This window comes from Lissotriton vulgaris, chromosome 11, assembly GCF_964263255.1.
Source record: "Lissotriton vulgaris chromosome 11, aLisVul1.2, whole genome shotgun sequence".
NCBI lineage: Eukaryota > Metazoa > Chordata > Amphibia > Caudata > Salamandridae > Lissotriton > Lissotriton vulgaris.
In genome coordinates, this window is record NC_141699.1 from 1,105,724,072 (window position 1) to 1,105,740,380 (window position 16,309).

General features: G+C 45.1%; 1 protein-coding gene across 1 annotated transcript in view; it reads left to right on the plus strand.

Annotated features, from left to right (window-relative positions):
- LOC147684246 (putative cation-transporting ATPase 13A4) overlaps window positions 1–16,309 on the plus strand; it is a 385,092-nt gene that overhangs the window by 155,827 nt on the left and 212,956 nt on the right. The window contains exon 11 of the mRNA XM_086944646.1: window positions 4,158–4,315. Within this exon, the coding sequence (XP_086800772.1) occupies window positions 4,158–4,315 (158 nt within the window). The remainder of the gene's footprint in view (window positions 1–4,157; window positions 4,316–16,309) is intronic.

The window sequence follows — 16,309 nt, forward strand, 5'->3', positions numbered from 1 at the left end:
GTCTGCTTTTGTTGCTAGGAGGGCCTTCTCTAAAGAATTGATGTATAAATTAAAAAAGAAGGGTGTGAGGATACACCCCTGGCACACCCTCTCTTAATGTTAAACTGGCAAGACACTTTCAAGTCCTTTGAGTAACGTACTACTGCCCTGCAATCTCGATGGAGATCCCTCAGAAACACAAGGATGTTATTATCGATGCTGATGGATGACTTCAGCTGCCATAGCTTGGACTTTTTCACACAGTCAAAGGCTGAGGACAGGTCCATAAAGGCTAGATATATAGGGCAGGCACGAGCCACCATGTACTTATTCAGGACAAGATACAGATTTAGACACTGCTCCACAGTGGATCGACCGGGCGAAAGCTGCATTGGATCTCAGATAAAAAATTGCTTTCATCCCCCCAGGATACCAGTCTATCAAGAAGCATGCGGCCCACCACCTTCACCACAGAGTCCAGGAGGGAATTGGGCCTGTAACATGAAGTACTGTCCCAGTCACCCTTTTTTAAATATCAGGACTATAGTCGATAAAGCCCAAGTATCAGGGTGGCCAACCCGGACCCAGGCATTAATAACAGCAGTAAGAATGGGAGTCCAAGTATCTACATGGGCAATGTTTATGTCTGTTTTCCCCAGGGGCAGCTTATTCGTGACTAGAGTTAAGTCTAATTCTAAAAGGAGTAAATTAAGCTCAATACCCTGAGGGGTTTGTTCCATAAGCAGGCCTGATTGTCCTGCACAACCCATGGCTTCCACTCCCCCTAATGTAATATCCCCATACATGTGGATATTAAAATCCCCTGTTAAGAAGATAAGATAACAATTCTGGATATTCAGGATGCAACCCCGCAATACTGACAGCAACTGTGTTATAAATACACTCACTCTCGTGTGTAGCTCCCGCATTGTAAAAATGTACCAAAAGGAGTTTACTCTAGCCACGAGACAGCAACAGCACTTGTACGTTGGGCAAGGCATGGAGTACATATGCTGAAATGTAAAGGACGGCTAATGAGACAAATATAATAAGCCCCCCTTTTTCTCTCCCTGACAAGGACGGGATAGCTGGGACAAAGAGGGTTTTATAGCCATCCAGGTGATAGTTGTATTCAATGGACCAGGTTTCCTGGAGACATATTACCTCAAATCATTTCACAAGGGCCAGCCACCCAGGGTTGTCGATCTTACTTGCCAACCCGTGATGTTCCAAGAGAGGAACTTACACCCACCGTTCTTACTCGTCACCTGTTCTGGGGATGGGATCTTTCCCTGTGTGAAAAGGATCACAAGGTCCGAAGGACCTGCACAGAGTCAATCACAATCTTCAAAAGTACGCAGTGGAGCAAATCTGTTTACAGTGCTGACTCCTGTAACCCCTTCCATGTGACCCCCATAACCCTCCTCAAAAGGCCACTCACGTTGGGGTCCCAAATAGGGAGTACTCGGTCGATAAAAAAAAAACAACAGGAGTGCCAGAATTTCAGAGCTCCCGCACCTATAATCGAACTGCACTACTGGGCTTAAAATGTGATTTACAATAGATGAATTGTTAAAATTAACAATGATACAATCCGCCTGCCAAGATTTGTTTGTGACATCAACGCACGGTGTCTGGCGCACCACACAAATTTGATTTTCCACCCGAGGACCGAGGGCAATGTTAGAATTGAACCAGTGCACAACCTTGTTCTTTAGCTGATAAAAATCTTCCTTGGTCCCGGGTTCAAGATGCGGTACGTTGGCTAGCACCACAACAAGTGGGTGGACTCAGAAGGAAGGTGAACAGAGCCCACACTGCAGGAAGGGGGCATACCATCAGGACCATCTCGCCTGTCAGCATAACGAAACAGACCACCAACATTTACACTCTGAGGTTGGCGAGGTTGGGAAGTGGAAGAGCTTGGGATGTTAACCCCCCTACTGATAATTGGGCAATTGGGTAGCGCAGGCCTGGTCATGATTGGTCTGTAGTAACTGCTGCCACAAGGTTTGACCTTTGTGCTGCTGTGGACTCCACTATGTTCCTACCCCCGCACCACTGCCGCTGGAGCTAGGGATAGCAGTACAAGATAAATGCCTTGCAGGGGGAAGGTTTGCAGTAAGAGACGCACAGTCCCTTTGCAAGGAGGCTGCTAGTTTTTTGAGGTTCTTTTTCAGTGCAGAAAGACTGTGTAGAATGGGGTCCAATTTGGTGTCCAGAGCTGACAATAAGACTGCTTAAAGCGTATGTAGCGTAGTTGCCTCCAGATGGGCGTTGCTGGGTGTGCTACTGGAGTTGACTAGGTCCTGTGTTCTTACTTCGGTTCCATGTTACCCCCACCGATGGGCACTTCCTCTGTGCGCCTCCTGCACTCAAGCCATTACCAGGAAGCTTTCCTGGTCCGGACCCAGAAGCTGGAAGTAGAACTGGTGAGAGCACGCCATGCTGTGTATCGACTGCTGGAGAGAGAGGAACAATGCCACCCAACCTGAGATGGCAACACAACCTGGTCTACCGAAGAGGACTGGAGCAGGGATTGAGTGTCAACAAGATAGGCAATTTATGTTCTTGGGCATGCAAATGTCGGATTATACTGCAAGCTCAATGAAATGTCCAGTACTTTTTTTTTAGAATTTAAATTGCATGGGGCAGTGGAGTCAAACAGTCAGGGAGAGGTGTAGCGCCACGGCCAGGGCGACTGACGTTGGAATCTGGGGATCACGGTTTGATCCCTGACACCGGCAGCAGGTTAGCCCAGAACCATGTGACTCTGGGCAATAGCTCGATTAATCTTCCCGACGGCCCCCAGCGCCTAGAGACCCTTACGGGTGATTGTTCGCGCTTTACAAATGTGGATTATTATTATTATTTACTCTGAAAGGAAGGTGTAGCTTAGGAATTATGCATGTGTATGGATGCTTCTCATTTTATAGAGCTGCTCATTTCCTTGGGGCACATTGCAGTCTGTTATTTTTTGCGCTACTACAGAAATAGATCAACCACAAGTCCATATTGCCCCTTTTCCCACTAAAAGCATAAAATGCCACAGGACGGTTGGGGAGATCAGAGCAGAACAGTGAACCGGTGAACGAGATAGGCGTCAGACAACCCGTTCAATCTCCTTGTCCAGGACCCCAGCTGCATGCAGTAAAAAAGCATCCATAGTGCTGCCAATGTGTGAAGGCTCTTTGCTTGTAGGGTCCGCCACCACCCTGCGTCTCCCCATTATGGGTATACCTGATGTTTTAGAAACAAGGGTCAGGGCGCCTGGGTCGATGCTGCACCTGGCACACGTGAAAGAAAGATTTACAGGTTGGAAACAGTGAGCAGTTCTAACCACTAGAGGGATACAAATTCCAGACTTTTTTATTAACTCCTTAGCCGGTAAGATACTGGTACTCCAGCTAAATAGTTGGTACATGGACAAGGAATAATAAGGTATAGTAATGTCAAAAGACTTATGCACTGCTCTCCATCCTCCACGTTTTTATGAGTGCTTTCTACTGCTTTTCCCTAATTTCTTAATGTTTTCTCATTCCTTTCCTAAATTTTTCCGAGTGCTTTGCCTGTTTTTCCCTTGTTACTCACTGCTTTTTGGATTTTTTTACTAATTTGTTGCTCCTTTCTGTTGCCTGTTTTCTCACCTCCCACATAGCACTGCCCACCGCCTCCCTCTTCCCAGATCTACTTAATGGAGGCCGCAGCTTGACCACATTGAGCAGGTCCCAGCCCTAGCTCTCCCGTGCTGCTGCACTGCTCCGCTTTCTCCTAGTATCCAGAGTGCTCTCTCCTGGTTTGCTTCATTTAAAAAATAATAATTTCCCTTCCTTTTCCCCCATTTTTCTGAGTGCTTTCTCCTTTCTTTCTAACATTTTTATGAGTGGTTTCGTCTGCTTTTGCCTTGTTATTTTTACTGCTTTCTCCTTCCTCTCTCCCATTTGTCTGAGTGGCTTCTCTTGCCTGGTTTTTTACTGCTGTTTCCTTCCTTTCCCACATTTTTCTGAGTGCTTTCTCCTGCTATTGCCTCCTCTTTCACTGCTTTCTCTGCAAAGCAGCTAGCAATTCCACCGCCCTGAAACCCTCACAGGTAGTTTGCCATTTTTTATAAATCTTGTTGATTGATTCAATGAAATTCCCAATGTGCTTTTCATATTTGTGACAATCTGTCCTTCTAGGTTTCAACACAGCGAAGGGTGATTTGGTGAGGTCTATTCTTTATTCAAAGCCGGTTGATGCCAAGCTCTACAGGGATGCAGTCAGATTCATCCTCGGTCTTCTGATCATATCTCTTATGGGATTCACCTATTCGGCGATTGTGCTTAAAAGTAATGGGGTAAGTAGGATCTCATATGTACATGCAATCCATAACAACACTTACATGAAGTTCTTTCTTTTGGTCTCACTTTATTCTACCTTTATGCCCTACCTTTATCTCGGATGATGGAATACTCCATCACAAAAATTACGGATATCCCGTCCGCTGTATTATGATCTCCAAAGAATATAATGGAATTGTAATACGCGGACCGGATATCCATCACGTTTGTACTAATGTATTCCCCTCTGCCAAGATCTAAATTGGGCCCCTAGTCTTCTTGATGGGCAACAACTGTTTGATTCATACTTGAATCATTCTTCCTTTACAAAATATCTGAAAAACTCAAAAAATGCATGAAGCATCCTGCTGTACAACCTAGGTCAAAGAACTCAAAAAGCAAATTCCAAATAGAGAGCATCCAATTCATCAATTATCAATTTGTTACCTCACAATTTAATGCCATAAGCAGCCATTGTTTTTACAGAGTAATCCTGTACATTTTTAGTATGAACATTGCTATCAATAAGTATTGAGGAGGAGTCACCATAGAAAAAATCTCATCCTATCTATAAATTGTTTTTAGAAAGTGATATATCTTAAAACCGTGTTACAATCTGTCTGATCTGGTTCTGACAAAGTAGATCAGATAATAAGATCCCTATTTTCTACCACTCACCAACAAGTTAATTTGTCAACCCTTGAAATTTCTAACTGACCACCAAGTTGGAACCCCAGACTTCAAGGGTCCTGATTTTATGCTACCTGCTTCACAACTTGGTCAATCAATTAATCAGGGGCTTATAAAATGTGTGTGCAATCCTGCCATTATTTAAAAGAAAAAATACCCCTATAACAAATATATCCCAGGAGACAAACACCCGACAGCACACAGGACAATAAACAACAATATACCACTAAAACACACAAAAATGACTTAATGGACAGCACTAGGACAGCAGACACAATGCAAAAACAACAAAATCTCCAAACACACTCTCCAGCACAATCAATACACCACCACTCACTGAAGAGCACAGACAGTAAAACTTTGACTTATTGTGGAAGTGAAAGTAACTTTACAGTTCCTGATTTGCAGCATTCAGGATCCGTTACATCACTTCTCCTCATCCATTGCTTCACTTTCTGGGTGGATGTCGCTCGTTTTCAGCCTATGTGTTGTTATTTTTTGTACGCTGATGCTCAATGGGTCTATTTCACTAAAGGTCTAACAATTGAATTTTTTTACGGGGGGAAAGCATTATTCATCACTTATGCGGCGGCAGCAATATTTCATGCTGAATGGAGGAGCGTCATTTTTGGGGGATGCGAGAGATCTACATTATGTTTTGTTATGTTTTGAGATATGCAGTTCATGTAAATATTGACAGTACCTGTTGTTTTGTGTGTGAGGGGTAGAGTTGAACTGTTTACACTGTTTGCACATGTGGCATTTGTGTTTAATTAAGTGTACATATGTGTGGGATCATCCGGTTCATCGAACATACTAAGGATAGTGCACACACACCGGTGGTTGCACAATGGTGCACCTTCCCAGAGGTGCTCTGTGTGCTAGGTTATTAATGTCACCCATTGGCACTGCATCAGCTTCCCCAGGGATGCCAGAGACAACCACTTCTATGGGGTCAGTGAAACCACATCAATGACAGCTCAGCCTCCAGCCAAATAACTCTGTGCCGCACAGTGGAGGCGTCAGATTGTAGTTAAAATGTTAAAGTGTTCAGCTATTGCAAGAACACACCTGGAAGGGGATGTATGGATTGTCCTATTCAATTGTTTGCATAAGTGCTATTCGTATCCAAGGGTCATACCACAAAGGACAATGGCAGTGTCATCATTTGTGGCCACCACATTCCTCATTCGTGGTGATTGTGGTCTGGTAGGTCACCATTCATTCCATGGTGTGTCCTTCAATATATTGCTGCATAAGTTACTCCATACCTACCCTATGCATCAAGACAGTGTTGCTTGTGCATAAAAGTGGGTGTACACATGCAGCACGGTACCATTGGCAAATTATGATATGTAGATTTAGGTTTTGTATGTGCTAATTGAGACAACTTTCTCAATGTGACATGTGGGTAAGTTAGTATTTAAAGCATATGTAGACTGTCGTTTTGGTAGTGTGTTCCCATACTCATCCCATGTGGAACCCTGCAGATGCACCATACAAAGAGTGGCCTATAATGTCAGCCACAAGTATGAGGCAAAGCACATGGCTGGCATCAGGAGAGACACACACACAGCCTTTGCCCACCATCAACGCTACCACACCAGGGTCATTGTAGCTGGCAATGAAGGACTATCTGCTACAGGTAGTTGGCATGCACTCTATTGTACGTGTACCAGAGGATATTCAAGGCTGTTTTGTACACATTGCTACATACATAATCTTCGTGACATATATGAGTGGATCAAATGTGGAATTTGAGTGGTAGTATGGAATTCAAATGCTTACACAGTATTAGTGCTCTGACATTTTATTTACAGATAGATGTACAATGTCCAATTTTTCATCAATGTTTCCTATGATGTTGGACAATCCTGCTTCAGTAAAGAAATCATTGATGATATTGTCCCTCTGCGTTATTGCTGCAACTGATGCTCCAGGTTGCTGAGGCTCCTTATCTTCCTCCTCATCCTCATCCCCAGTCTGATCTGGTTATGGCACATTGATCGTGACACATATATTATGCAAAGTGCAGCACACCAAGATAATTTTTCAGACCATAGGTGGGAGGTAAAGCGATCTACCCCAGTCACGTATCCCCAAGATCTATGCAATTCTTTGGCAAATCATTTTTAAAAAAAAGTCACTGACATCTTCTCCCAATTTGAAGCTCATGCTAGTGACACTGGACACTCTTACTCCGTCTATAATGATCAATCTCCGCCGGCCACGAATTCCACCAATCCCCCTCGAACAATCCCTTCCAACTCCTTCCAAAAGTTCTTTCAAATCTCTTCTGAACTGGTGTCCCATCTCCTGGGCACCACAAACTCCGGTTCCCCAGAAGACCCGTGCCCTCCCTCCATTCTCAAAAACTTCCCTGAAATCTTAAGCCCTAAACTCACCGAGATATTTAATGCTATGTTCCTGTCCACTACTTTTCCCTCCATTTGGAAAAGAGCCATTGTCAAGCCTATTATCAAAAAAAGCTCTCTTGATCCTACCATAGTTGCCAACTACCGTCCAATCGCTTGCCTCCCGCTCCCTGCCAAGATTGTAGAGAAAATCATGAACAGACAAATCTCCGACTTTATAGAGCGAAACAACTGTCTGGACGAAACACAATTTGGCTTCCGTAAAGGACACGGGACGGAAACTGCGCTTATCAAAGCCACAGAGGAAATTAGGTAGTCCTTGGATGGTGGAGGTGCGGCGGTGCTCATTCTGCTGGACCTGTCTGCGGCCTTCGACACGGTCGATCACTCCATCTTGATCGACCGTGTCGAATCGACGGGCATCATGGGTTCAGCTAAGGATCTCATTGCCTCATTTCTCACCAATCGTGTTCAATCTGTTACCTTCGGCAACTTCAATTCTCTTTCCTTCATTCTTCCTTGTGGTGTACCCCAGGGATCCTCGCTAAGTCCAACTTTATTCAACATCTATGTGTCGGACTTGGCGAGGACCATAAAAATCCATCACCTGGCGGTTACATCCTATGCCGACGATACCCAGATTGTCCTAGCCATAAATAACAACGGAGACGAAGTGGCCTCCAACTTCAATCTGGGAATGCTGGCAATAAGCAATTGGATGACACGAAACTGTCTGAAGTTGAATTCCGATAAAACGGAGGTGATGTTATTCGGCAATCTTTCCCCTGCCTGGTCTCCCACATGGTGGCCTGATGCCTTGGGACCTCCCCCCCTCCCCGTAACCAAAGCCAGGAACTTGGGAGTTATACTGGACACCAAGCTCACCCTCATGCACCACGTCAACGCGGTAGTATCTTCCTCATTTTACACTCTGAGGATGATAAAAAAACTTCTACCTTACCTTCCGATGATTATGAGAAAAACTCTAATCAGCGCACTCATCATGGCCCGCATTGACTATTGCAACGGACTGCTAGTCAACGCTCAAGAAGGTGTCCTAAAGAAATTGCAACTGGTGCAGAACGCGGCGGCCAGATTGATTACTGGATGCCCCAAGTACGCCTCTATCTCCGGAACACTCCGAGAGCTCCACTGGCTGCCAGTGAAGAAGAGAGCCAAGTTCAAGGCTCTCTGCATTGCCTACAAGGCAATTCACGATCAAGGACCAACGTATTTGAAAGACTCCTTTCGTCCTTACGAACCTACCAGATCCCTACGATCCTCAACTGCTGGACTACTGCAAGTCCCTAGGACTAAGAAAGTCTCCTGGGGAGATAGATCCTTCATAGTCACCACCACTAAACTTTGGAATAGTCTTCCATCCTTCATCAAAACCTCCACATCTCTGCTCTCCTTCCGCAGACAGATAAAGACCTGGCTGTTTAAGCAATAACTCCTCATGAACTAGTTCTCTCACTCAGCGCAGAGACACCCACGGGTAGTTGAGCGCTCTACAAATCGCCTAAAATAAAAATAAAATAAATAAATAAATAAGTACAGCAATGCTGCGGAAACATGATTTCAGTACTCCGAATGTCTGCTCAGTGATGGATCTGGTGCAGCATAAGGCATGATTGTAGGTCTACTGGGCTTCTGTTTGCAGGATCTTTACAGGAGTCATGGTCCTTGGCATTAGAGCGTAACCTTAGTCTGCTTCAAAGAAAGGAGGTGTTGTATTAGTCAAGACTCATGAGAAGGGGTAGCCCAAAATTAATTTCCAATCTGGTCCATGTTCTGCTTGCATCAGACATCTTGAAAACTGTCATGAACATGGTATGACATTGTGTGGAATACAGGAATGTTGGATTTGGCAATGGCTAACACAGAGCTAAACACACAAGTGTGATGTTCTCTGACATACACTTAGTATTTGTCATTCACATGAGTGCCAATGCCATGCAGGTGAAGATTTGTCACCAATGAGGTTAGCCTCTTTACCGTTGAGAAGGCACATGTCTCACAATCATCTATTCTGTCAATTTATGGCTAAAATAGCAAATCCTGAACTGATACCTGTCTGATTGGACGACAAGTAACAGTAGCTGGTGATGTGTCTTACTTCTGTCACACACATTTTGTGTTGATAATCTTAGGAAACATGTTTCTATCTGTACAGTCATGGGAAGGTTAGTGGGTGTATGTGGATACGGGACATGGTAGTATACACATGGCAGTGCACAGAGTCCACAATTGTTACTGTACCCAAGTGTTAATAGTAAGCATGGGCGTAAAATTCGTTTTGCGGGCAAATTTGCAGTTTTTTGGCAATTTCGCGATCCGCAAATCGCGCGAATTTGGCCAAAAATCCGCAAATTCGCAAGCTACGAATTATTTTGCTTGGTCGCGCTTAAAAAATACAATATCGCGCGTGCGGCGTTGACTTACCGTGATTTTGAGTCCGCCAAGTTGTGTTTCTCCCGGTTTGCGTGTGCTGCGCCATTTTCGATCTTGCTGCGTGATCGCGTGAGAGTTTTTCGATTGCAATTACGTTATCGCGGCACAGCGGGAGTTTAACAACGCAAGTATGTCATAAAGGCCTGAGATCACGCATTGCGGGAGTAAACAATGCCGAACACGTAGATGCAGCGCGCAGCTGACATCCGGCGCGAGATTTAAACAGCTTGCGTTCCCAAAATAGCAAAAATTGCAATTCTGCACAAGAAATCCACTGCAGGAAGCATAAACCTTGTGAAAATGATGATTTTGATCAGAATAACTCCTCAGATTGACATTTGGCTGCACTTTTTGGTGCAGGAGTCCATTTTTTGGGGTGGGGTGAAAGTCTCCAACTTCCTGTTCCTGTCCAGCAGGCTCCTCCCAGTGCTTTGTCCATGTCCTGGTCACTTTTGATTTGGATCTGGAGCTGGAAGGATTACATTTTGTGGCTGCTGCTGGATATTTGTATTTGAGGACTTTTTGGACTTTGGAGTTTGGATCACTTTTGGACTTGAGATTTTACAAGTAATTTGGTGTTGTTTGTTTGGGGCATTGCAGTTGAGGCAACTACAGTTCTAAAACTTTTTTCACAACTTTAACAAAATATATATTGTGGGTAGCCACAGTATCCAGTAGGCCCAGGGTTAGTCATGGGTGAATGATACAACTGTTTCTTTGATTTTTTTTTACTTAATTCTCATTTATGTCATGGAATTTTAGCTCACTGTTATATGTTGATTTTTTTAAAATTTTGGGGTGCCTGTAAAGCCTCACTAGCCAGTAGGCCCAGGTGTACTGAGTGGTGCATGGACCTAGTCTTTCTATGGGGTGTCTTGAATTTAAACATCATTGAAGGCATGGATGGCATTGGATTGTGGTGATTTTTGTGTGTTTTTTGACTTTTTGCGGTGGTGTTGGGGCCTGGCCATGTGGGTGGGGGCCATTTTGAGGCCTTGGACAGACAGGGCCTGGCCATGTGGTGGGGGTCAATGGGCCATTTTGAAGCCAGGCAGTTTGCTCAGGCCTGCACCCAGTTTGCCTTGCTTTCAACCATTATGCCCAGGGGTACTCAGTAGTGCATGGGCCTAGTCTTTCTGTGAGGTGTCTTGAACTTAAACATCATTGAGGGCATGGATGGCATTGGATTGCGGTGATTTCTGAGTGTTTTCTGACTTTTCCTGGTGTATAACTGATGTTCCTCTGGCTTCCATTGCTTTTAGGTGCACAAGAGAACCACCAGTGCCAGGAAAAAGTCCTGCAGCGGTGTGTGCAGCACAACATCACGTGTCGTCACGTGTGGCCACAGACAAAACAACTCTGCAACTTGTGCAACTGCGGCCTGCTGTTCTGACATCTCAAGAAGATGGCCCCAAAGAAAGGTGGCCGTAGCGCCTCAGCGAAAAAAGTTGCCAGTGCCAGTAAGAAGGAAGAGAAGAAGCAAGTGGCACCACCTACCAAGGAGACTGGTGTGCCCACCAACACCTTTTTTGGGGAAAAAAAACTACGCCTGCAGCAGCAGCGGTGTCCGCTGCGGACCAAGCTGGAAGCACCACCTCCGCTTCATTGGGCTCAGTGCCACCACGCCAAGTTAGGTCCAAGAACATGAGTGCTGCTGCTGCAGCCACTTTGGTTGTTCAATCACCATCGACCAGTGATCTTGGCTCATCACAAGACAGTACCATCCAATCAACGCCGGGTGTAACACAGCTGACGAGTGTTCAACAACCGCAGCCGCAACGACAACCACAAGTGCAACTAGTACAAGCACAAGTACATGGGCAAGGAGAGGCGCAAGGAGAGGCGCAAGTAGAGCCGCAAGGAAAAGCGCATGGACAGGTGCATGGAGAAGTGCAACTAGAGGTTCATGGAGCGGCACACCTGCCTACAAACTTGTTCCTCCAGAAGTAGGGGCACATCAGGAAATTGACATTCAAGAGGAGGTATCATCCGCGGAAGCCACTCCTCCTGATGATGATCCATTGTCTTCCAGATCCCCAGCAAGAAAAAGGTCAAGGAGGGCTACTACTACTACAAGTTCTTCTTCAAGCCCCCTTCATTCTGATGACCTTGATCCTGATTGGAACCCACAAATGCAGTCTGAGAGTGAGGCACGCCATGAGCCGACAAAGGTAGCTAAGCCTAAAACGAAGGTTCCCGCAAGGCTTCGACTTATGTGTGATGACGACGAACAAGAAGTGGTGTCTTCTGCTGCTGATGAACAGTCTGATGATGACCCAGTCATCACAGTCGTCACTCCAGCCCCAGTGGGCATGCAGCAGAAAGGCATTTTGACCCTATCCCGAATGGCTGCTGAGCGGGATGTGGGCGGCGTGGCAGTGGTACCACCACCAACGAAGTTAACTACAACACCAACATGACCTACAGCTTCCATCTTTTTTAGTCAGAAGGGCCGGCAGGGACCTCCATCCAGCTCGACCTCAAGTAGTGGTGCTGTAAGTGAACAACAGAAACAAATTCACCTACGCCCATTCTCCACTTCATCTGACATTGAAAGTCAAAGTAGCACCTCCACCACCAGCAGACATCACCAGTCCCCAGTTTGGGACTTCTTTACTCTTAGCGCAAAGGCGGAAAACATGGTTGTTTGTTCGATTTGTAAAGTATCCGTTAGTCGGGGTAAGCTTGGTACCAACTATGGTACCGGAGGCCAGAGAGGTCATCTCAAAAAACACCACCCTATCCAGTGGTATTCACACCTAAGTAAGATTGCAAAAGACCAACAAAGTAGAACTGATACAAATGTATCCATTCACATTGCATCTGATGCTGACGAGGGGCTGATTGTGCAGGGGGAAGTCAAGAATCGAGTGACATTTTTTCTGGTACACCCAGTACCCCTGGCAGCAGCACTGCAGTGGTAGCGCCCACACCCTCTACCTCTGCAACATGTATGAGGCACACTAAGAGTCTGGGACGGACACCAATGCAAAAAAGTCCATCAATGAGCCTAACTGGTTTGAAGACTGCATCATCATCATCACGTAAAACGGTCCAGCCCACCATTAGAAGCATGTTTTGGTCGGAGGCGCCATTTGAACGCAACCACCCAACGGTACGTCTGTATAATGCAAAGATGGCTAAAATGCTAGCGCTGGACCTTCTCCCTTTTTCTTTTGTGGAAGGGATGGGGTTTCTAGAATTAATGGCAACAGTCTGCCCTAAATGGAAGGTTCCTAGCCGGTCCTACTTTGCCAGAGTTGCGGTTCCAGCACCACATCAAGATGTGCTGGAGGTGATTGGGGCAGCTTTGCAGAAGAGTGCTGTTCACACTATCCACTTGACAACAGACATGTGGACCAGTTGCCAAGCCCTTGATTACATGTGCATCACTGCACACTGGGTCTCTTTTGCAGGGGTTAGAGACAAGTAAAGTGTAGTTGTTGACCTGGACACACTTTTTCAAGCTACTCGGAAACATGCAACATGCAACATTAGCCAAAACCCTAACCCTCTTCCCTTGGGCTGTGTGGTTTTCTTTGAGGTGTAAATAAATAACAACAATAATTCCACACACTTGCTGGGGAGGATAAGGTGCAAGCAACCTCCTCAACTAAATTTTAAGGCAGCTAGATGAATCCTAGGATATCGTTATTCTGGTTAAAAAAACAACAATGAGTATTTTAAAATAAATTCTGAATTTCATGCCCACCATCGATTGGATCCATCGTCAACATCATCCTCCTACATGTCAAGAAGACTTGTTGTGTTACGCTGCTGTGTCACTGTTCTTGTTCTAGCCATAATCATCCATGCAATTCTTTTCTCCCCATACTTATCTTCAGCATTGCGTAGGCTACTCTTCCTTCTAATAGTCCTCTCAGGCCACTCAATGTCTCCATTTTTTACTGTGTTTTTCATATGCTGCTACTGCTAGTGTGGTACCACTCCTACTAACACCACAACAATGGGATTTCGGTCCGGGATGGTGTAATCGCCATTTGCCATGCAGCCGCGCTGTGCCTAGCTCTATTCTCAAACATGAATCACAGGTAAGATAAGCATTTTGGGGAGGTAGAAAGATGGGCTAGGATGCGGAGGAGAGACTGATAGTAGTACAAGTAAAGTACTAGTAGGCCAATTGAATTCACTAACTCTGTTAGTGGCACTTTTGAAAATTTTTGGACGTTTTAGATAATTCATGCTGGTAAGTTTGAGGAAAACCAAACGTGCCTTAACTCCCGCCCACCAACCCACAAAATAGGATCAAAGCGTACACTATGTTGAAGAATGTAAAATAAATAATGATGTATTTCCCCTAACAAAAATAAACTAGTCCCACCCCTCCCTAACACAAACAATGGTCCATTGCAAGTAGTACAAAAATAAATAATCCCCAACTCACGATTCCCACCCCCCAAACAGTCTTTAAAAAAGGGGCAAGGGACACAGTAACCTCCGGCGGTGTTTGGGCAGGCGATCCTTGCTGAGGTCCCGGAGCTTTTTTTCGAGGTCGTCCACCTTGCGCTCCAGGAAGTCCACTCGTAACGTTAGGCGGCGCACGCGTGCCTTCCAGGCTCTGAGGGGGCCAGCTGCTGATGGTTTTTTTGCAGCTGAGCGACGGCGGGGGGCTGCCCCAGCACGGTGCTGGGATGGAGGCTGCTGGCTGGTGGACACAGGGGCAGTGCTTGAGGAGGTTGTTGAGGTTCCCTCCTCGTTTTTCCGAGCCCAAAACCGGCAATATTCTACACGAATGGCCTCCATCTTCTGGGCCCTGGCCCGGACAGCCATCTCCCCTCTGGTGAGCTTTTTGGGAGCATCTATATGAAGAAAGAATGAAAAATAATGTAACCAATACTCTTTAACAATAACACAAAATAATTCAACAGAAAGTTGTCTCACAGTAACACTAGCAATTTGCAAGCACAGTATAACATTTTGGCATGTATCTTTCTGCCGTCTTTGTAGGCCTGTAACAGTGGGAGTTTCAGGAAATCTACTACCAGGCAGCACTATGGACTCAATAAATAGTCAGAGAGTGCACCAGTATTCAACTTTTTTTCTCTACTTTTGGGAAATAAATTACTTGTACGTGAACTTGTGGTAGCCGGCATAATGCCAGCTCAGTCAGCTTGCACCCAAGAAAAAGAGACACAAGCCATGATGACGCAGACTTGCATGCATTCCTTTAGGCATTATATGCAGGTGGGGATGGGGAAGCTCTTACTTTTGTATAGGGGTGGCACTGGCCATACTCTGTTACATCAAGGGCTACTGCTCAATGGAATTTATATTTTGCACTGCCCACCCCTGAGCCTTCAGTACTACAAAAGGAAATTAAGATTATTCATTTCTGATCATGTCTCCAGCCGATCACATGATCTCTTTGCTTATGTGATGCATGGCTTTAGGTGCTTTATTCTAATAGATTGAGTGAACAACAGCGATAGTCCACCCATGATTAACACAGCAGAAAGAAAATTATGAACATAGGAAGTGAGTGTGGTAACCATTATTGCCGGAGGAAGGGACTTGACTTGATATAATTGTCAACTATACAATACATACACAATATATGCCGTGCTTTCAAAGTAAACTACTGTACTGTTATTTTAGGCAAGGGAGAGTTTTAGAACAATCACAACTTGTAGTATATGGATTTCCTCTGCTTTGCTACTCTGGCACGGACATGCTGTTTGAACAAAGTAACACTCTTCATGCACTGAGTGTCTGCTCTACATACACCTCTGCTATGTATGAGGAAGAAGATACCATCCAGGCTTCCAAAGTAAACGTCTATCATTCTTCTTAATGTCTCAACTGTAACAACTTAACTTTTTCTCAATAACTAAATAACACCCTTTTCATTTTATTTGGTAAACCACCGTCTTGACTTGCATTTGAGTTTCACTCAAATGATATATTGCAATGCACACCACACATGAATTTTCTGATTGACCCACACAGGCAGTCATTTTTTTCTTTCTCCTCCAACCATCCTTGCTTCAAGCAGCCATGCATCTGATTCCTTCCTATCAGCCACCTCTGTCTGCATTCAAAAACACGTATCATTCTTTAGTCATAAATGTCACGACTCGCTCGTCCTTCCATTGACCCAAAGTTCTTTCCCTTTTTGTTCATCACATCCCTCAAGTTCATCTGATATGACTTGGCTTCACGATAAAAGTTTCCCAGCTGATTTCAAGTCAAAAAGAGGGGCCATTGCTTACTCGAGAACTACCGCGCTAATGCTATTGCTAAGTCAAGGGTGACTGACTTCTCCGTGATTGGCTAAAAAAAATTTAGTTCTAAATCAGTAAGTGTTCTTAACAGTACAGTGTACTTGTAGTAGTGTACTTTCTACTGTACATTGCGAGCCTACTCTGAAATGTCAATAAGTAAGGAGTATAATTATAACTTATCACCGTCCGCCGCTGCTGAGCCATCCCCCTCAGCTCTTCCAGGTGGCGCCACCGCTTGAGTGGACCCCTC